Source organism: Lagopus muta, chromosome 8 (assembly GCF_023343835.1).
Source record: "Lagopus muta isolate bLagMut1 chromosome 8, bLagMut1 primary, whole genome shotgun sequence".
NCBI lineage: Eukaryota > Metazoa > Chordata > Aves > Galliformes > Phasianidae > Lagopus > Lagopus muta.
In genome coordinates, this window is record NC_064440.1 from 18,236,507 (window position 1) to 18,257,329 (window position 20,823).

Here is a 20,823-nt window from a genome sequence, read left to right on the forward strand (position 1 = left end):
TCTTTTATCTTCTATTTTCTAGAAAAGAAAAATACAGTATAAAAATGTGTATAGATACGTATGTTTTGTCTTCACACTACACTAGAAACAAGTAATCTGACAGGTAACTGAGAAATACAGTGTCTTCATTTTGTAGAAGATCAGAAACATTTCTGCTAACCAGCCCTAAACCATGGCATTTTTCCTACTGCAGGTGAGGAATTATAGGGTGATAATCTTGCACAAAGATCAGCAACAAAACATTAGGTCCTGCAGACAGTAGCTCCAATTTGGTAGCAAACACTTCTAGCGTTTGTCCTGACCTAGGATTACTGGTCTGGCAAGCACTTATCAGTGCCTATCCTATTTTTAAAGCCACGGGCAAACTGCTGAGCTATTCTAGAATTCCCACCCCCCCTTTTTTTCCCCACTCAATAAAGTAAATCAATAATATTCCAATGTAAACATATTCAGAATATACACCATGAAAAATACCTGAAAATGAACAATTTTCCTTACAAAATGGAATTTTTTTGCTTCTACAGCTCAACTTTAGAAGTCTATTAATACAAAAGAACTGTTTCCGAATGTGAACATTAACGTAAAAGAACTAAAACATGATAAAAGTGAGAATTTTGCAACATCATAATGTATCAAACATGTAGTGTGACTTTATTCCCCACCCATGTGGCTAGGTGCATGGCTAAGCAGTGGGGAAGCACTAATCCCACCTGTTTTACTATACAAGTGATCTTTACAAATGGAAGGAACTGAGAGTTTCACACAAGGATACTAGAATAGCAATATAGGTATAAAATTAGTATCGTACTGTCTATGTTTTGATTACTTACGAAAAACTTAAACTGTTATATTTTCTCAAGAGTTCTTTTAAAAACCAGCTTGTACATTAGCAGCAAGGGATTATTTACTGTGCCACATTCTTATGTGTCTTTACAAGTCTTACTGTGTAAGCTCAGCAGTGATGAATGATAGCATAGCATTTAGGAAATAATAAGCCTCTCTTAAACCTTAATTCAATGTCCAGTGTCCCACTAACACAATCCATCCTTCAGACAACAGTCATCTCTGTCACCAAAGTGATTTAAGGTCACCAGCTGTAAAGTCCTGAGTGACTTGTTTCGAAGAATCAACTGGATTTGAATATTTTGATAAAGGATAAAAAGTTGTCAGCCAGAGAAATCTTGTCCTCGTTACTTTCAAAAAGATACTGAATGTGGCAGAGGACTGACAGGAAATCACGCAGTCATACAACAATACGCTGTGCATTTGCATTGCAAGAAGTGAATTTAACACATGCTGGGTTTCTTTCCAGGGAGCTGCAGGGCGCCCAGGGCTGCCTGGCCCTTTGGGACCTCCTGGTGAAGGCATTCAAGGAATTAAGGTAAGATGACTCTGAGTGTTCAATCTGACCACCACGGTATTTAGGAATTAAAAAACCTCACATTGTTGTTTCTTATGATATGTGCTCTTTATGTTCTCTTATGATAAGAGAGCCAGAGGTTGGACAATGAGAAATTTAATATGAGCATCTACAAATTGTTCTCTGTCTGCTGCTGTTAACAACAAAAAGCCCAAGGGTGTATGGACTGAGGGAGGAAGAATTTTCAGAGAAAGATAGACTCCCAGAATGAGCCAAAATGGAAAACAGCATTCCCCCTTTCTCAGTCTCTCGTGCCCTTATAAACACCTTGAAATAGTTACATGAATTACCACTTATGGTAGAAGAATATTCTTTATCCTGGACTCGGGTGTAATACCCCATTTTCCCCTTACTTTATACTTCTACATGAAACATATTAAAGAGATGCAAGAGATGGAAGAAAGAAAGGAGGGATGAGAAGGAGCAAAGTAGGTTGTTAAGAGGGAACAGGAGAATTAGGTAAAAAGCAGTTTTCAAATATCATCTTAGAGTAAACGTACTACTGAAGTATTTGAGAAATATAAGCAAGCCATTACAGTGCCTCAAGTGTATCAAGATAGTTGTTAAAATCCAGCTGAAACACTTTGCTTAACCATTCAAAATTAATGCATAATGAATGACTACAAAGGGTTAACATCACTACCTGGATTATCATTAGGGGGAACCAGGAATTCAAGGAATGCCAGGACCACGAGGCCCCCCTGGAGAAGGGCTTTTGGGACAGAAGGTATGATATCGAAATTGGACAGAATGCCTGAGACCCAAGCCAACGTACTGAAAATGCTCAGTCTGCTCAGCTCTCACTGAGGATGTGAATTTTTTGAAAAAGGGACTCAGGATTGAGTAAAACTTCAGCCTTTCGCATGGTCCTCTTAATGTTTTACAGCAGCATCTCTCTGCATTGCATATTTTAGTGTCACACCAGGCTTATCTTCTAGTCAGAAGAAATACAGATATTGTTTTTAACATTGTTGCCTTTCATTTACCCACAGTTAAGCAAAATTTCAGGAGTACATCAGTACTAAAAGAAAGGTGTGTTGAAATCAGTTTTCTGGATGCGCTCGCATCGGTTCATAACGAAGATGCAAATTCCCACAGCCTAATGGAAATCAAATCAGAAGGCACTACTTGCTTTGTTTGCTATTCTGAACACCTTTTCTAGGCCAAAAGGTTTCTCAGAACATTTCCATCACCCAATCCAAGTCCACCCGGTCCCTTCTTCTCAGTTTCCCTACTGTTATCTTATTTTCCTCAAACACATTCATTTCCATCATGCAGTATCCTAAGAAACACCCCTGTCTCCACATACTTGTCTGGGACAGTTCATTTTTCAAACTGCTTGAGCTGTTTTTCTCCATAGAAATACTTAATAGTACAAATTATTCACAAAAATTCATAGGTACTAATTCATTTAAATGATCTCTAATGAACATTTCTAACTCTTGTCAGAAGCTAAAGGTGATTTCAACAAAGGCAGCTAGAAACAAATGTAAAAAATATAATAAAAATTGACTTATGCTTTCTGTCTGCTTATCTACACAACTACAAAGGGAGATCGAGGAGCAACAGGGGAAAAAGGGAAAAAAGGAGAAAAGGGCAATGTGGGTGATCCTGGTTTATCTGGAGAACCTGTGAGTAATTCAGTTTTATCACATCTGGTTTTTTACACTGCTTAACACTAAAGCTGGTGTGTGTTTTTGTTGCTATTTAACTACTCATAATCTGAAATGCTTAAGAAATTGAAAATATGAAGGTATTTAAAAGGAAGACACTTCTGTGTTAAGTACCTCAATTACAAAACACAGATGTGGGTCCTTGTCAGGGCAGTGAAAGCCAACAGTCAGGTTGTAAGAAGATAGGGCTGTGCAGTCCTATTACATGGCTGCCAAGTAGTGGTAGATCAGACTTAACATCAATGCTAATGAATGACTTAGGGAGGAAAACTTGTAATTCCTGCTGGTTTCCAAAAGCTAGAAAATAAAATGCACTGTTCTGTTCTGGCATTGACTTGCTATTCAGTACATGAAAACTGAAAATCAGTGATTCAACAGGAGACTTGAGGTCATCCACTACCCGTACAAGCCTTGCCACCTTAAAAAGTTGCAGATATGGTGGGTACAAGCTAGTATCACCGGAAAACTATTTCTTCTAGCGAAAGTTCTTATTAGCTAAGTATTATTTTAATAATGGTACTGATGAAGTCATATTCTGAATTACAGTGTTACTAATTGCATAGATTAATTAATGATCATTGTTACAGGGCAAAACTGGACCAAAGGGAGAGCAAGGCTTAACAGTAAGCAAGTTCCATCATTTAAAACTCATTAAAATGTGATTATAAACAAAGTCCAAGGTACTATCATTTGAAATCCTATGTAAGTTATTCTGGAAAGAGTTTTCTGGCAGTAATAATATAGAAAGAAACCTTAAAGGCTTATTCTCATCTATTTCATGCTGACAAGGAACTTAAAATTCCTGATGATTTGACATATTCCTCTTCTACATCTTCTTTTGCAGTTAGTAAACAAAAACTTTGATAGGGTCAAGTTTATACTTCATTTGAAAGAGACAAATGGTAAAATATTTTTTTTTTTTTTCATATCCAGAGAGAAGATATAATTAAATTAATTAAAGAGATATGTGGTAAGTATTTAGGATTTCTTCATAAAATTTCTGTTTTCCTCCTTTCCAAAAGAACATCCAGTAGTCATTGTGATCTGTTTGGGTTCTTTTTTTTCATTTTTCCTTTGCAGGTTGTGGTATTAAATGCAAGGAAATTCCTATGGAGCTTGTATTTGTGATTGACAGCTCTGAGAGCGTGGGACCGGAGAATTTTGAGATTATCAAAGACTTTGTAACTGCATTAGTAGACAGAGTAACTGTAGGCAGAAATGCTACCAGAATTGGCCTTGTACTGTACAGTCTAGAAGTTCAGCTAGAATTTGGTCTCAACAAGCATACAACTCAACAGGATGTTAAACGAGCAATTAGAAAAATGCAGTACATGGGAGAAGGCACTTACACAGGAACTGCTATCCGTAAAGCAACCCAGGAAGGGTTTTTAGGTGCTCGAGCAGGAGTGCGCAAAGTAGCCATTGTGCTCACCGACGGCCAAGCGGACAAGAGAGAAGCGGTGAAACTGGATGTTGTCGTTCGAGAGGCTCATGCAGCAAACATCGAAATGTATGCAATAGGAATCGTAAATACTTCCGATCCAGCGCAGGCTGAGTTTGTGCATGAACTCAATCTGATCGCTTCAGACCCAGACAGCGAGCATATGTATCTTATCGATGACTTTAATACTCTCCCAGGTGCGTTTGCTGTGGTTTTATTCTGTGTTATATCTGATGATTCTCAGAATAGAGGAAAGAATGCATTATGTTTGTGTAAATTATGTTTTGATATGATCAGGTTTATCTACAAGGTGCGAAATTTTGAGAACCTAGAGATAAAATTGCCTTCTTTTAAGGAGTTGTGGTATAAGCCGTGACACAAAAGAGAGCACATTGTGCCAACCAAAGATGTCAGCTACAGGCTATGAAAGCAGTCATTTAAACTGGCTTCCTGAGCAGAGGGAGTGCTCACTCACTGCAGAACTGCTGGAGTGGAAATGTGTATCATCTGGCGGACCTATAGGCGGGTAAATCTGTGATGATAAAAAACAGTTCAGAGAGCCTGGAATGATCTCAGATATGTGTAAATATTCTAAAGGCGTACTGGATTATGTGTGTATTATTCATGTGTGTAAATAATCCAAATTTGAAAAATCCATTGAATTTATCAATATGATGAATTTTAACTTCTTTTGAACAGCTCTGGAGTCCAAATTAGTCAACCAATTTTGTGAAGATGAGCATGGTACTTTCATTTACAATCGTAACGGAAATGTTGCAAGCATAAGTGGACCATCTTTCCATTCAGTATCTTCAAGTCCTTCATATCGCATGCTTCAGAACAACAGTATTAATGGGCAAGCACTGTCAGCACAGACACCTGGGGTATCTACAATAGAAAGTCCTCTGGATCTTGGTGATCTTCCTCAGCCATTGGTTCTGGTATGAAAATTCAGCGTGTTTTATGAATGAAGGTTGTTTTTTACCTATTTTCTTCCCTGTTGCCTGAAGCAACATCTAACTTCATTTCTGCAGGCAGGTACTGCAATAGGTCCTTTAATTTGCTATGCTCAGTGCTGGTGTTCTGAATAAAAGTTCACGTATTGCGTGCATGCAATTCTTTAATGGCCACAGTTTAGTCTCGATACTGTTACTGATACTGGGTTTAATACAGCGGGTTTGGGATTGACAACCGTCCTGGTAAACTAATCTGGTGAGGTTAAAATCTTGATTCTTAGCAATGCAGTCAAGGTAGATGGGAAGGAAAAGTGTTAGGAAACCTGTCAATGTTAATAGGCTTGTTCAGTTTGAGACACTTAACGATATTTGAAAAGAAAATAAAATGCTTATTTCAGACTGATGTACCTACTGTGGTAGTTAACGAAGCCTATGAAGATAATCTAGAGGAAAAGGAACAGTCACCATTGGTAACAGTGGACACTAGAGGTATTTTTGTCACCATTATTTTTTTCAACTTCTAGTTACTTTTGGCTGATAATAAATCACTGCTTCATTCTGTTGTTTTTACCCACAGCTGTGACATCATCGTTGCCACCATCATCTTCAGACAAAGTGCTTTCAACTGCAAGGCTCACACCAAGGCCAGGTAATAAATAACACCCAGGGTGTCAATTTCTTCTCTCTTGCCTTAATACTGACTTTTATAATGCTTTAAATCAGAGTCAATCTGTTGAATCCATCCATTTCTGAAGATTTCATGAGCCCATGCTGTGGGAAAGACAACATTTCAGGATTTTATAAAATCTACCTGATAAATCTACTTCTTGGCCAGACTATTAACCAGTTATTTTCTTTGCAAGTTGCAAATCCCACTGCTCATCTCAGAGCAGAACAAGGTCAGCTATAACTTGAGGAAGAGCTGATAAATGGCACCAAAGAGAGAATGCAGTGCCAGGTGAGGTGGGCCAGTGAGCAGAGAGTTCTTTGGCCAGAAAGGGTCAGTCTCCCATCAGGAGATGGGAGACCTCATTAAGGAGAGAAGAATACGTAGTGATTTCAGAATTAGACAGACTTCTCTTTCAGAAGAGAAACAGGAAAAAAGTGTTTAGTCATTTGAAGGAAAGTATAGTAATAAGCTGACTGTTGAAACAATTCATTCTTTTCATATGAAAAATCTGAATGTGTTCTTTTCATAATTTCACACTCGTGGATTCCAGTAGCAACATACTGTGATGGAACAACAACATATAAAGAGCATGCCTCCTGGGAACATGGACATGACTAAGATAGCTGCCTAATACTCTATTATGTTAAGTTTCCAGATACTAGTTGCCAATGATACATATAGAATATTGATGTCCCAATGTTAAACTTTAAGAGAAAGTATTTTCTATCTTACCGCATCATTAGAGTTAGTGAAAGTAGCATGTCATGATTGATTTTTGCACATAATTGCGTCCACTCCTTTTTCTTTTTTTTTTTTTTTGTTTTGTTTTTTTAAGGAAGTGTTCTGGACCTCCGATGCAAGTTAAGGCTGGATCAAGGGCCGTGCCGTGTTTATATCATAAAATGGTATTATGATCAACAAGCCAATGCATGTGCTCAGTTTTGGTATGGTGGCTGTGATGGAAATGCAAATCGTTTTGAGAATGAAGAGGAATGTAGAGAGACTTGTGTATTTTCTTCTGGAGGTAAGAATTCGCATCTATCTCTACATTAATAACTAGCAAGATGAAGACCTTGCTTGTTCAGGTTAGTCATGAAGTATCAAGTATGGTATGTAAAACTGAACCCACTTACTTAAAGAACGTTAACATTGTGAAGTCATACATTCATTAATTTTAAAAACATCTACCTGTGCAAGCATGCTTTAATTTCTTTTGTGCATATTTTATGATTTAGTCCCTATGTAACAAAGCAACACATTTCTAGCAGTATCAGGAATTCATAACTTCCTTCCATAAAGACCAGCATAGCTCTTGTAGCAATCATAGTTTCTTCTAAATAATACTGTTATACAATCACTGACTTCATTTTAAATTATACATACGGCTTTGGAAAGCAATCTTTGGTCATAAAAAGTCACATAACTTCTTTCCTCTCTGTTACAGAAACCTGACAGTTGTCATATTGTCATAGATTCTGTGAAGAAGTCTTCATTTTCTTTAAGGAAGTGTTCTCACAAATCCTACTTTAATATTTCAAGCACAGAATATCAACTTCCGAATTGCATGCAACTGCTATTCAGGGGTTACCAGATAAACACAGCAAATGCAACAGCTTGTTCCCTACATGCTATCCAGGTCACAAGACAGGAAGGTAGCTGAGCTACGCAACTCTCTCAATGACATCCTTCTTAGATGCAGACCTTTAATCTAGCAGCTCTCCTCAGTTTCCAGTAACTATCAAGGTACATGACAAACTAAATTAAACACTTCCACAAATGCATATAAGTGACTACACCAGTAGCTGACATCAACAAGTTAGGCTAATTCATGCCTAAAATGGTTCTTGTCATATGTTTCTATTCTAAAAGCCCTGACTTTTAAATGTGTTTTATTATTTTACTGTTTCTTAAAAATCCTTTAACTTATCTTCGAAACATCAGACTAAGCAGAGTATATTCTTTGTTGCCTGTCACTGCCCTATGGCTTTTTACTTGATCTGTCTCTTTTTATTTGAATTGTATACTTAAAAGCTTGTTTCTAATAAACTGTTTCTGGTTTTACTGCTAGAATAGAGTGTGGATAAGCAGTACCTTTACAGAACTGAAAACTGATCTCACTACTGAGTTACAGCTAGATGTGTTCCTGATTATACATCTGGATTTCTACCACAGTCCTGTTATGGAATTGCCATGGATTAGGCACTCCTGCATATGAAGCCATAATGTTTATTTTTTTTTCTTTTCCTGAACAAACAGAAATTGGAAATTTGAATTAGGCCTCAAGAATGACATCTGGTTTCTCAACAACTTCCATAAAAATTTTAAGGCACATCCAAGAAATGGCTATATCTCCAACCCCTGAAGCACATTTAGGGTCCCCTAACCCACATTGCCCAGGACTGAGTCTGGACTGCTTTTGACTCTACAACCTCTCTGGGCAACCTGAGCCAGCACTTGCAATAAAAAAGTTTTTTCTTGTGTTCACCACAGTCAAACATCGTTTACACAATTTGTGCCTACTGCCTCTCGTATGGCACCATTACCCCATTCTCTTAATGCTGTCCCTTCCGACATACGCACACTGATCACATTCCCCCCTGGGCCTTCTCTTCTGCAGGCTGAACAGGCCTGGCTCTCCCACTTTCCCCACAGAAGAGGTGCTCAGGTCCCTTTATCATTTTTAGCCCTCTCCTGACTGTGCTCCAGGTCTCCTTCACACACAGGAGCACAAGGCCATAGCACAGGACCAGCCCCAGGTCCTTCTCCACAGAGATGCCATTTGGCAGGCCAGCCCTGATGCACAACATGGTTTTGGAAGCAGTTTGTTTATTTGTGAGGGGAAGGAGTGAATGGTAAGAAGTACCCTTATACAACTGAAGTACATTCATCCGGGTACACTTTTTTGAGATATTCTAAATTAGAAGTACATTTTACATCTACCAGCTTCACAGGGTCCTTTTTGCTTGATCTAATGTTCACTCACAGTGTGACCGTTACCTTGTATCAGACACATCTAAGGCACGAGGAAAAGCCACACCCAGCCACCCGAGGCGCCCGGCCGTCCTTCACACAACGCCCACGCGCGCCGTTCCCGCCAAAAAGCCCCTGCGCCCTTCCGGCCGCCGCCTCACGGGGCTCGGGGCGGGGCGGGAGAACGGGCACCGCCCCCCCCAGGGCGGCAGCCAATCCCGAGCGCTGAGGGAGCGCGTTGTAGCACCTCCGTTGCTAGGGCGGCGCGAGGTGTTGCCGGAGGGAAGCGAAGCAGCGGACAGCCATGAGCGCCATGCTTGACGTGCTGTGGGAGGACAGAGATGTCCGCTTCGACATCTCCCCGCAGTGAGTGCCTGTCTGCTTGCCTGCCCCGCCCTTACAGCGGGGCTGTGGGGACTCGACCGGACGGTCGCAGTTATCGATGCCTGTCGGTGAACTGGGTTGAGGCCGCACTGAGCGGCGCGGTGCGTGCCGGAACGCCCTCGTTGTGATGGCTGCTCCGTCACGTGACGCGGAGGGACGGGAAGAGGCGGTGGGGTGGGCTGTGCCGTGCCGTGCCGCTGAGGCGCCGCTAGGTGGCGCTATTGTCTGTTTAAAACACACATACCCAAATGTAGCTATGGAGGGGGGGGGGAGTTGTTTGTTTTCTGGAGTCGGGAAATCAAAATAAAAAGGGAATTCACGTCCCGGGAATGCTTTTGTTTTTGTAACGTCTGTGTGGTGGGGCCAAAGGTACGGAAGGAGACATTGAGATCCACGAGAGTTGTTAGCTTTTCTGCCTTGCCCTCACATGCTTCCTCCCAGTGTTTGGGTGCAGTTTGCTTATCATGCTTCCTACACAGTTATTTACTGTTACAATTTAAGAATAAAGACATTGGTATTTTCCACGTGTTCTATGTGGCAGTGACGACTTCAGGTATACGTGGTTGATTTGTGTGTGTGTAGATGTGCATTTGCTGTAAGGGAGGTGAGTGAGGAACTATAAATGGCCCTCCCTGCGAGGATAAATGCAGTCTTTCATTAGGTTTTGTTTTTGTTTTTTGTGTTTTTGTTTTTTGTGCGTGTTTTCTTTTTAATTTTTATTTTCCTTTTTTAGGCAAATGAAAATGAGATCTGGAGAAGTCCTTATAGACTGCCTGGAGTCCATTGAAGATACCAAAGGAAACAATGGAGACAGAGGTACCTACTTGCTCAGAGAAACTGTAACCTTCCTGATAGTTAATCTACATCTGTTTCAGAAAATGAACCCTCCTGTTTCACAGGTCTGTTTCTGCTGGGAGTATTTTCAAATAGTATCTTGTTCGGTTACAGGGGGTGTAAGTGTGTAGGGCTGCCAGCGTGCTCAGCGACCCTTCCAGTGGCTGGATGTGCTGCTGAATTGAAGAAGTTTGCATGTGACATAAAGAGGCAAGGTTATTCATGAAGTCAGCTGGGCTCTTAACGCGCTGTCTCCCCTCCCAGAGCAGCTGTGTGCTAATTGTGTCTCTGCTTTTTTACCAGTCAGGTGGATATGGAATCAATTACTGTTTGGTGTTTGGTTGTGAGGAATGCTGGTATACGTAGAGGTTCTTTCATTTGTTCCTTCTTGCTGGATTTCTTCTCCTGGTATTAAAAAAAATTAGGGCAGTGGAAGGAAGACAAATAGAGATTGTCCTGCAGGGATATCCTCTTTTTCTTCTTCCTGTCAAGAGGAAGGAATATTATGGTGTTGCAAAACTAGAGGTAAATATTTACCACAGAATTGAATGTTTACTTTAATGGTAGCTATTCAGATTAAAACTATTTACACCCTTTATTTCCAGGTAGGCTGCTCGTGACAAATTTGAGGATTATTTGGCGCTCATTGTCACTGCCCAGAGTTAATCTCTGTAAGTATTATCTTCTATTAAACGATTGAAAATACGCTGTTTCCTTTGTAGCGGCATGCTACGTGTTCATGATACCATAGATTGCACTACAGAATAGTAAAAGCTTGGCCTGCTGTTTCTATACAGTCTGAAATAAACTGTTACGATGAATCTGTAGTATGGAAACTGTTACTCTAATTCATAGTGAAATGTTAATATTCAGTGGCAATTTATAAGGACAGAAATTGAAGAGTATTTTAGATGTATCTTTTGTTTAACCTGTCTGTAACTTGTTTTTTCCTAAAAAGAAACGTAAGTTTGAATTTCTTCATCATTTGCATCACTTAAACCTCACATTGCCGCCTGTTTAATTCACATACAGTTTTTATTCCCCAGAAGTACCTTCCTTCCCAAATCCACTATTGTGAGCTGTGAATAAGCTTCTAATTTTAACTGTGTGAGTAGCCAGCTAGTTTACTGGAATTTAGTTTGCTGAAGTAGGGCCAAGATGCCCTTACTCAGTACCCAGATCATTTCCAGGGCTCAGTTCCTGAAAGCCAGTCAGTAATGAAATCTGTTCTGCTCCTAAGCAGTGCGAATTATGGCTCTGACTGCTTGTTCTTCTGTATGTGCTCTCTCATAGATGTGCACATTCACAAGTGCACACAAACATGCTGCCAGAACTGTGTTTTTAGAGTTGCAAAATCTTGCAGAAGCAAATCCCGTTTCTTTCTCTCTTTTTTTCAGAATCTGGCTGGGCAAATTTGTGGTAAATTGTAATAATTGGTATCTATAGATTTAGCCCAGTACCACTTTATGGCTTCAATTTTATGTTGAATGTCAAGGATGAGTTCTTTATTCCTATTTTGTATCAGAACACTGCTGTAGAAGATGCAAAATGAAATTTATACCTTGTTTTCTCTCTTCTTATTTATTCTCTTACACTTTCTAGTTTGCTGCTGTTTTTTCTTTGTCACCTCCTTAATTCTTTTTTTTCCCCACAAAGTATTATATTGCAGTTTATTTAAATGTTTATTTCTAAGGGTAAAATTTAAGTGTGACTTAATGATGAAATGGGCTGCCTTGTAGTGTATGACTGACAGGATGAGAGGCAGCAATAAACAGATGAAACAAGAGAAACTGATTAGATATTAGGAGAAAAATGTTCACCACAGTAGCAGACTGACAGTGGTACAAGCTTCCAGAGTGACTGGAAATATTCAGATTTGGAAATACCTCTTTACTTCTTTGGAGATGCTCAAAACTGAGCTGAACACTACCTTGAGCATCCAGATGGAATTAGTTCTGCTTTGAGAAGAGCGTTGGAGCAGATGAGCTCCTGAGGTCTTTGACTTTATGATGAGAGCCCAGGTGGTTAACCACAGTATGGAATTCTTGAGAACAGCACCCAAAGCTACAAAATTCAGTATTGTGCTTCATAATTTTGACTACGTTTTTTTTTCAAAACTATTTTTTTTCTTCCCATTTAGCTGTTGGTTACAACTGCATTATAAATATAACTACAAGAACTGCCAACTCAGTAAGTTTCAAAAAATACTTTTTAAAATATTGAAAAAAGGTGTTATTAGTTATTTTTATTTATTGCAGTGTGTTTACTTGCAGAAAAAGCAATACAGGAATTTAGTTTGGGAGAGTTTTACATATTTATATACTTGGTTCCCAAAGTAGTAAAACTCATCTAATCACACTGTCTGGTGATTTTTCTCTGTTCTTGATAAGTGAAATGCCTGTTGGTTTGTTGTGTCTACTACTAACAAAGATGTAGAAACAGTAACTTTGTGCAAGAAAGCTCTCAAATGTGTAGCCTGATTGCATGCAACTGTGAAGTCATTTGTTTGGCAAGCAGCAAAGAAGTAGCAGGGAGATTTTGTAGGTTCCTCAGGTAGCCACATGGTAGATGCCAGCTCACCAACTGGTCTGTGTATGGCTTGGCTGCTCAGCACACTCATCACCCTTGGCTGGCACAACTCTCCCATTCCCCTGGCTACTGAAGTAGGTAATGGACTGCATGCAGAGCCAGGGCATTTTGGGAGCAAAAAGAAGGATGGTAACTCTGGATGATAAGAAGCAAATACTACAAATGTACGGCAGCCAGGCTTCATTAGTTCTACTGATGGAAATGCTAGCTCCCAGTGGAGGTGGCAAAAGAAAGAAATGAAAGACAACAGTAAATCGCTAGACAACAGTAGATAAGTGGTAGAATCAGGATTAAACCACTGGATGTGTGAGCTACAATGCTGTCAAAATATTAAATTTCAAATTTTCCTTACAGAAATTACGGGGACAGACAGAAGCTCTGTATATATTGACTAAATGTAATAATACACGATTTGAGTTCATATTTACCAATGTTGTTCCTGGGAGTCCCAGACTCTTCACTTCAGTTATTGCTGTGCACAGGTATCATGCTTAAAATAGCGTTTGTTCATTTACGAAATTCAGTGGATTAATTACATGGGATTACTACTATTGGTGGATTATCCATATTTAACATCGACAAAACCTTTCCAAAAGAGGACAACACAATCTTTAGAAAGAGGAGAGAGAATGCTCACAGATTCTACTAGATAACTGTACATAAAGAGAATTAATGTATGCCAATAATGGTCATGGATTAAAGCATTCACCCTTTGAATATCAACTGAATAAATTAAATTACAAAAAAAACCCCAAAAACTAATCATGCAGTTTTGATTGGTCATTTATGTCTATAACCCATGTCTGTGATTGTTGACCATGTAGTGGAAATGGGAGTTCAAAGGTAATTTAACTCTGACTAAAACTCTGACTTGAGATGGATGTTTCTTTCCTACCTAAAGGTAAACCGCCTGACCTACTGTCTGCATAGTACACTAGTGTTGCTTTCTATTGAAGAGCTATGAAGTACAGATAATAGTACATGTTGTTAGATGTTGGTGTTGTAAGTACATATAATTAGATGTTTTTGACTTAACTAGCAATGCCATTTTTGGTATCCATGCTATGTATAACATGAGAGCAATTTATGCTTTGCAGTACAGGCTTGGATATGACAATCTTAAGAAAAAGAGACATCTTAACATGAACAATATAGGAGTTCAAATAGATGATACAAGAAACCAAAACAGTAACAAAAAAAAACCTCTTCTAAGTTTAATTTGATTAAGGAGAACTGAAACACAACCGTTTACGTTGATGATTAAATAGCACTCTTGTTTCTGTACAACAAGAAAAGTTGAAAATGTAACATTTCACATTGTGGCTAAAACAAGCACTGAAAGGTAATAGAGAATAAATACTGAAATTTTAACATGGTGTTTTTTACTTTTTCAGAGCTTATGAAACTTCGAAAATGTATCGCGATCTGAAGCTGAGAAGTGCATTGATTCAGAACAAGCAACTGAGATTATTGCCTCAAGAACAAATATATGATAAAATCAACGGAGTGTGGAATTTATCAAGTGACCAGGTAAAGTTAAAAGTGAGACTGTGTTTGACTGCAGCAAAGTTAAAATGTTTTGGCTTTCATGTAGCAACTGTACTACAGTTTTGTAACCTCAGAGGCAATCCCCTTAGTTCAGCTCATTAGCTATTGCACGCAGAAAAGCTGACTTCATATATTTACCATTCAGCACAATGAAGTTCTCTTCTTGGCAGACCAAAGTCTACGTGACTCAGCTAATGTGCAAGGAACTAGATACGCAGCTTCTGTTAATAAAAGATATTTATGAGTGTGAAGCTCTGTATCATCCTGAAAGACAATCTTGCTCTTTCCAAAGTGCTCTGCTGCATGTTTGTATGTTTACTTGCAGTCTTGACTACTTTGTAAGACTATGTTGTCTTTAGATTACTGGAAATTGAAAATATAGGAATGGGGATCTAGGTCTTGAAATGTGCATTGATAAAGACTCTAACGGAAACTATTTCCATTATCACACATGGAACTACTTACAAGTATTATCCAGAGCTGGGAAACAAAATGGGAGCTGTTATTTTTGTCTGTGTAGCTTTAGTCCAGAATGGAAACAGGATTTATCCTGACAAGTTAAAAAGTTCTTTCCCCTTCGTTTCCTTGGCACACATCTACACAATTGCCTAAGTTTAACCCACATGCCATTATACTTACTCTGTATGCCAATTCCAGATCTGTACAGTTAAGCACACTCTCAGACACTCCATGCACTCTCACCAGGTCTGCTGTGCTGTGATTTGATACTGCTTTGCTGCAGCCATAGGAACTCTCAAGTGATTTTCAACTTGGGTGTTGTATCCTTTAAAGATTGGATCTTGCTTCCTAACAGACATTAATAGCATTTCCACTGGTTTCTGTGGGAAAGGATCAGGCCTTTATTGAATTAATTGAAAAGCTATACCCTACTAGTGATAAACAGGTATCAGTAATCATAATGTCAAGGGGGAGAAAGGCTCAGTATTTCAAAGCAGCTCTAACGTATACCTTTTCTTTAATAGGGAAATCTGGGAACATTTTTTATTACTAATGTGAGAATAGTTTGGCATGCAAATATGAATGACAGCTTTAATGTCAGCATACCGTATCTACAAATTGTAAGTATTTTAAAGCAGCCATTTTCAAAATGAAATGGGATAACTTCTGGTATTCAGTTAATGCTCCCATCTCACACTGACTTAGTATTTCATGTCCCCACGTCAAGGAGAAATCTGGTCTTGCCAGCATTAACTACAAGGTGGATTTCTTTTCTGTCCAGATAAATTGGAAGCTTCCATTAGCAATTAGAGATGTTGAGGAATGACTTGTTATTTTTAATTTCCAAACTATTTACTCTTGTGCTCCGTGTCAGCTGCATGCCCTGAGCTGCAAATCTAATGTTCGGGAGTGAACTATTAATATTTTTGATAAAACACTTTTCCTGAGGCTTTACTGTTTCAGAATTGAAATAGAGAGAATGCTAGTAGCCAAGGTTCCAAGAGGTATAACAGTAATTACAACAGTGTTTAAAAAAAAAAATTAAAAAAAAAAAAATATATATATATATATATATATATATATATATATATATATATATATATATATATTTAAATGTTGTCAGGTGTTTCCAAAACAGTTTATAATGTTGTTTGTTTGTTTGTTTAACCTCTTTACCACTAGCGTTCAATAAAAGTAAGAGACTCAAAGTTTGGCTTGGCTCTTGTGATAGAGAGTTCTCAGCAGGTAAGAAGCTTTAATAGCCCTTAAATAGCAGTTTTCAGAATTAGATAGCTGTGTATATAAAATGTCACAGTACTACTTTTAAGCCATTTATAGATTTCCTTCTGTGTGACCATTAAAAGACAGCTTTAAAAAAATTGAAAAATTCAATTATTCACACCTCTGAAAATGTCAGTATGTTGGGGTAAATATGGCTGTTGTGAGTTACAGTGTCTCTAAGCAGAGCAACAATAAACCAGCCTGAACACTTTAAAGTATTTAGCTGTTAGAGACTGTGTCTTCTGACAGATTGTCTTTGAAACCTCATTCTGTAATTAAGCAAGACCACTATTTTTAATCTTTCTCAACTATGTATGCTTTGCTCTAAGAAATAAAATCACTTTTCTTCAATTTGACTTCAGTCAAAAATGTTTTTAATGGTGATTTAATAGACAGATAAGCTTGTATATAAAGTTAATTTAACATCTTATTTAGTAATGATCTCAAGGATTAAACACTTGCCGAGTAGCTAGGAATAAATCACTGTATCACTTTGTAACTTCTCCCACCTTTCTTAGATCTTGTTTCTCTACGTAAGATATTTGTTTTCCATTATCTAATGGGCTAACAGTTTAAAGCTTAGTTATCTCATAAAGAAACATTATCATTGTTTTTTGTTTCACTCCTGGTTTAAGTGGCAGGCTAAGATACTAAAATACAGGTAATGTTTTTATCAGAATTAAATTTACTGTCATTAAACTACAAATCCTCACTGGGAGAGGAATGATAGGCAGTTGTTTAAATAAAAAGAATAATAAATGTCTTTTTTTCTCTGTTACGCAGAGTGGAGGATATGTACTTGGCTTTAAAATAGACCCTGTGGAGAAACTACAGGAGGCAGTGAAAGAAATTAATTCACTTCACAAAGTTTATTCAGCTAACCCTATATTTGGAGTGGATTATGAAATGGAAGAAAAGGTAGTCTACTCATCTGTTGTAAATTAGATGCAATATTCTGTTAGCAAGCAGTAACAAGAATACATTAAATGTGTATTGGATATATGAATTTATTCAGCGTTTTAACTTTTAGCCTCAATCTCTTGAAGACCTAACAGTGGAGCAGGTTCAGGATGATGTGGAAATAGAACCTGGTGAACAGACAGATGCTTTTGTGGTAAGCTTCTTCGCAGAGGGGGGGGAGGGGTGGGAAAGAAGCTTATATTCAAATATAAGTGGCATGCAGTTTTAATTAGCTGCAACTAAACTGTACTTAAGCACACTTACATGCTTTTTAATCAAAATCTTGATTGCTATGTGCATTTATTTTGGGCGTGGTTGTTTCTTTTTTAATCTTAGCACAAACTATTATTTGAAACAAACAGGAGTAGATAGTAGTACTACTTGTATGTAGTTTCTCCACATATTAAGATGATGATTAGCCACACAGTACAATCAAATACATCATATAAAAAAAGTCTTTCTCCTTTTGGAACAGATTAATAAGAGTTGACATTTGTACATTCACCTGAGATTCAAATTCAGAAGATTTTTAGAAAAGCAACAATAATTTTGAGCCAGTCCTGGCAAGCGTTGCACACCTGTTTCTACCAGCTTAGAAAATGATATTAGTACCCCTCTCCCTTTATTTCAGAAATGAATACAATAAAAATAAATTTAAATGTATTAGGCTGTCCAGGAACTTAATGATCTTCCTTCTGGGAATTTCCAAATTTACTTGCAACCCAGAAAGACCTGATTCATTTGATTTCACAGGTAGAAGGTGTTCACATGCTAAACATAACCGTGTCTTCAGTGTGGTTGAACACCTTTTCCTTGAAGGAAGATTTTGCTTGTTTTCTTGATGGCTTTGTCACCTGAATTAAAGCTCACGTTCTTCTTCACAAATGCAAAAATCTGTAGCGTGCTGGTCCAGCCACTTACAGAGCTGCAGATATTTTCAGAGTTAGAATCTTAATTTCTCCACACAGAATTGGAAAGACAGTATAATTTTCACAGGCCTACGTGAAAGAGTAGAAAACTGATAAACTGTGCAGTTACTCTGTGTCCATTTCTTATACTGAGGTGATGTTCATTGCATTTTAATACTATTTTACACATTTTATGTCTCATTTTTTTTTAAAAATTGAATAATGCTGATGCATATGAAGCAGAAAATATTAAATTGCTGTTAGCTTGCTTACTGACTAAAATTTTATCCCCTACAAAGTACTTGTTAGCGTAACAAATGCAATGTGAAAACTTTGGTTATAAAATCTTTATTTATTATGTTGGAAAATTCAGAGATTGATGTTATTTAAAGAAAACAGTCCCTAACTTCTGTTGTAACTCTTTTGTAATTGATTTGAACATAGGAATTACTTTGATCCTTTTTATAAAACAAAAATAAAAAACATATAATCTGTTTTCTTCAAGAAAACTTACCAATTTTCACCCAAAGAATTACTAGCAAACTTGTATTTAAATTTTGTTGTTTTTCTCAAGGTTGTGAGTTGTTTCTTTTTTTTTTTTTTTATAGGCTTACTTTGCTGATGAAAACAAGGTAAGAACATCTTTTTTTTCCATACTGTTAGATTTGTGTTGTTACAAATTGGATAATTAAAAGTATACTCTTTTATTTTTCTGTTTAATGTCTTGCACATTCAAAAGCAATATGATCGGGAGCCTGTGTTTTCAGAAGAACTAGGACTTGCAGTAGAGAAGCTAAAGGATGGATTCACACTTCAAGGGCTCTGGGAAGTAATGACCTAATTTAGATGGTTACATCTTGTTTCCCATCCAATGAAAGACTCTTTACTGATTCAGTGAGATCTGTGGATTATTGAACAATACAAGAGTGGCAGCAAAAGATCATGCCAAAGTTTAAAAAAACAAAAACAAACAGGCAAATGTTATAGAATATGAACTAAGGGTATGTCATAGGAGAAAGATCATTCAAAACACATGAAGGTATAGAAGTTACTACAGGAATGATGCTGCCATTTTATTTCAGCTACCATTTTATGGCTCACAACCACTACTATGCTAAAATGCTGTGCAGTACATGTTTTAGTTCTGCTTTGTGATTGCCTGGCTGCTGCTGGCACACCAACACCCCAGGTGGTTCTTAGCATGTGTCATGGTTTTATGATTATTTTTTTTTTTTGGTTGAACCAGAGCAGTGAGCCTCTTCCTGTAAAAGCACAGGGTCCATCCTCTTGTTTCAGCCATCAGTTTCTATCAGTTAGCTGCAATTTTGTGCCCCACATGGCTACACACTGCCCTGTGACCTGGCAGCTGCCAGGAACAGCCCCACCACATTGTTTTACCTAGAAGCATGTCAGAAAAGAAAACCTCTATCATTTTGATAATGCAGTAAATAGCAGTTTTATGCTCAACTTAAAGTATTCACATATTTTTACACAGTGAAGTACTTTCCCAATATAATTGATTCAAATTTCCATAATTTGTTTCATTCTGAGCAGCATGGATGTACAAAATGTATAACCCTCTGTATTTGTGTTGGTTGTGTCACTGAGCCAGTGTTATGTTACTGACAGCTTTTGGACAAAAAGCAATACCAAATACTAGTTTTCATGTCTCATCATTTATGAAGTTTTTCACTTATCATTCCAGGTACTTTATTATAATCTGGCTATCTTTCCTCTCTTTTTTTTTTTTTTTTTGTCAGTGCCTTTTTTTTTTTTTTTTTTTTTTTAAGGGACGATAACGCACGCGCATAAATAGATTCTGTGTCTGAGTCATTAGACCTTTATGGTGTTATGTGTTAGAAATGAGTCATTTATTGTTGAAAGGAAGATGCAGCTGTTACGTTTTCTAGGGAGATAAGACCTCTGTAGTATTTTCTGTAAGTGGAAAAAGTCAAATGAGCTGTCATTCAGCTGTTGTTCAGCAGCTGACTGTTATAGTAAGGCATAAAATATAATTGTGCTGATTGTAGTAAATCTTTCAAGGTATATATTTCAAGGAAACACTACCTGTGGTTGAAAATAAACCATGATTTTAATAAACTTGAGTGATGTTGTAATTGTGTGCATATCTTGCATTCAAATGGTTGACTTTCATTCAAATAGTTGTCTTTTTGTCATTCAAAGAAAAATATGTACTGTATGGGTAAAAAGTATACTGTGAGCAAAGTACAGTCTTTCATCAAGGTGCATTAAATAGCTTCAAATTTCCTTTGTATTACCACCATATATGCTCCCAGTCTACACTTTGAATTTTCACCATATGCATAATTTTTCTAAGTTCATGGTTCTTAAACTACTTGATTAATTTGGATATTTTACCTTAAATTGAGATTTAAAAATTTGTTTTTGTTAAGATCTATTAAATAATGTACGTGTGCTGTATTACGTTTGTTTTTTTCTTGTCTGTTTTCCTTATTAGGTACTGTTTTCAGTTTAGTTTTACAGCAGTTAATGGTTTGTAAAATAATCAGATGTGAAGCGATTGGTGATGTTTATAGATTATCTGAAATGCAGAATGATTGTTTGGAAGTGGGAGGTAGACCTAATTTTAAATTATTGTTAAAAACTGTACTTTACCTGAATAACTTATTCTTTAAGAATTGTTTATTTCTAAATAAATGCAACCAAATCAGTGCTAAGAACCAGCTCAGAATATATTTTTTCTAATTT

The 20,823-nt window shown here is 37.5% G+C and overlaps 2 protein-coding genes across 3 annotated transcripts in view; both read left to right on the forward strand.

Moving 5' to 3' along the window:
* LOC125697060 (collagen alpha-1(XXVIII) chain-like) overlaps positions 1-8,315 on the forward strand; it is a 32,045-nt gene extending 23,730 nt beyond the window's left edge. The window contains exons 26-36 of the mRNA XM_048953643.1: positions 1,313-1,381; positions 2,079-2,147; positions 2,971-3,051; positions 3,681-3,716; positions 4,027-4,063; positions 4,174-4,731; positions 5,234-5,426; positions 5,885-5,979; positions 6,068-6,139; positions 6,996-7,184; positions 7,605-8,315. Of these exons, the coding sequence (XP_048809600.1) occupies positions 1,313-1,381; positions 2,079-2,147; positions 2,971-3,051; positions 3,681-3,716; positions 4,027-4,063; positions 4,174-4,731; positions 5,234-5,426; positions 5,885-5,979; positions 6,068-6,139; positions 6,996-7,184; positions 7,605-7,612 (1,407 nt within the window). The 3' untranslated portion in view covers positions 7,613-8,315. The remainder of the gene's footprint in view (positions 1-1,312; positions 1,382-2,078; positions 2,148-2,970; positions 3,052-3,680; positions 3,717-4,026; positions 4,064-4,173; positions 4,732-5,233; positions 5,427-5,884; positions 5,980-6,067; positions 6,140-6,995; positions 7,185-7,604) is intronic.
* A 1,051-nt stretch (positions 8,316-9,366) lies between these two features.
* Positions 9,367-20,817, forward strand: BBS5 (Bardet-Biedl syndrome 5). 2 transcript variants are annotated; one of them, XM_048953089.1, is made up of 12 exons: positions 9,367-9,496; positions 10,248-10,330; positions 10,954-11,019; positions 12,489-12,538; positions 13,292-13,419; positions 14,332-14,467; positions 15,469-15,564; positions 16,127-16,189; positions 17,009-17,143; positions 17,256-17,339; positions 18,702-18,725; positions 18,833-20,817. In XM_048953089.1, exons 1-12 carry the CDS (start codon positions 9,435-9,437, stop codon positions 18,932-18,934), a joined length of 1,029 nt encoding a protein of 342 aa, XP_048809046.1. In that variant the 5' UTR covers positions 9,367-9,434; the 3' UTR covers positions 18,935-20,817. The 2 variants fall into 2 exon arrangements, with proteins under 2 accessions (XP_048809046.1, XP_048809047.1); XM_048953090.1 differs by lacking the exon at positions 9,367-9,496 and adding an exon at positions 9,777-9,883.
* The last annotated feature ends 6 nt before the right edge of the window (positions 20,818-20,823 follow it).

What these genes read in the sequence shown, in the direction of transcription:
- BBS5 (XM_048953089.1), top strand. Translation starts at nt 9,435, where the DNA reads ATGAGCGCCATGCTTGACGTGCTGTGGGAGGACAGAGATGTCCGCTTC. An exon ending in CTACAAGAACTGCCAACTCA is followed by an intron (nt 12,539 to 13,291) that starts GTAAGTTTCAAA and finishes TTTTCCTTACAG; the next exon opens with AAATTACGGGGACAGACAGA. An exon ending in GCATACCGTATCTACAAATT is followed by an intron (nt 15,565 to 16,126) that starts GTAAGTATTTTA and finishes CTTTACCACTAG; the next exon opens with CGTTCAATAAAAGTAAGAGA.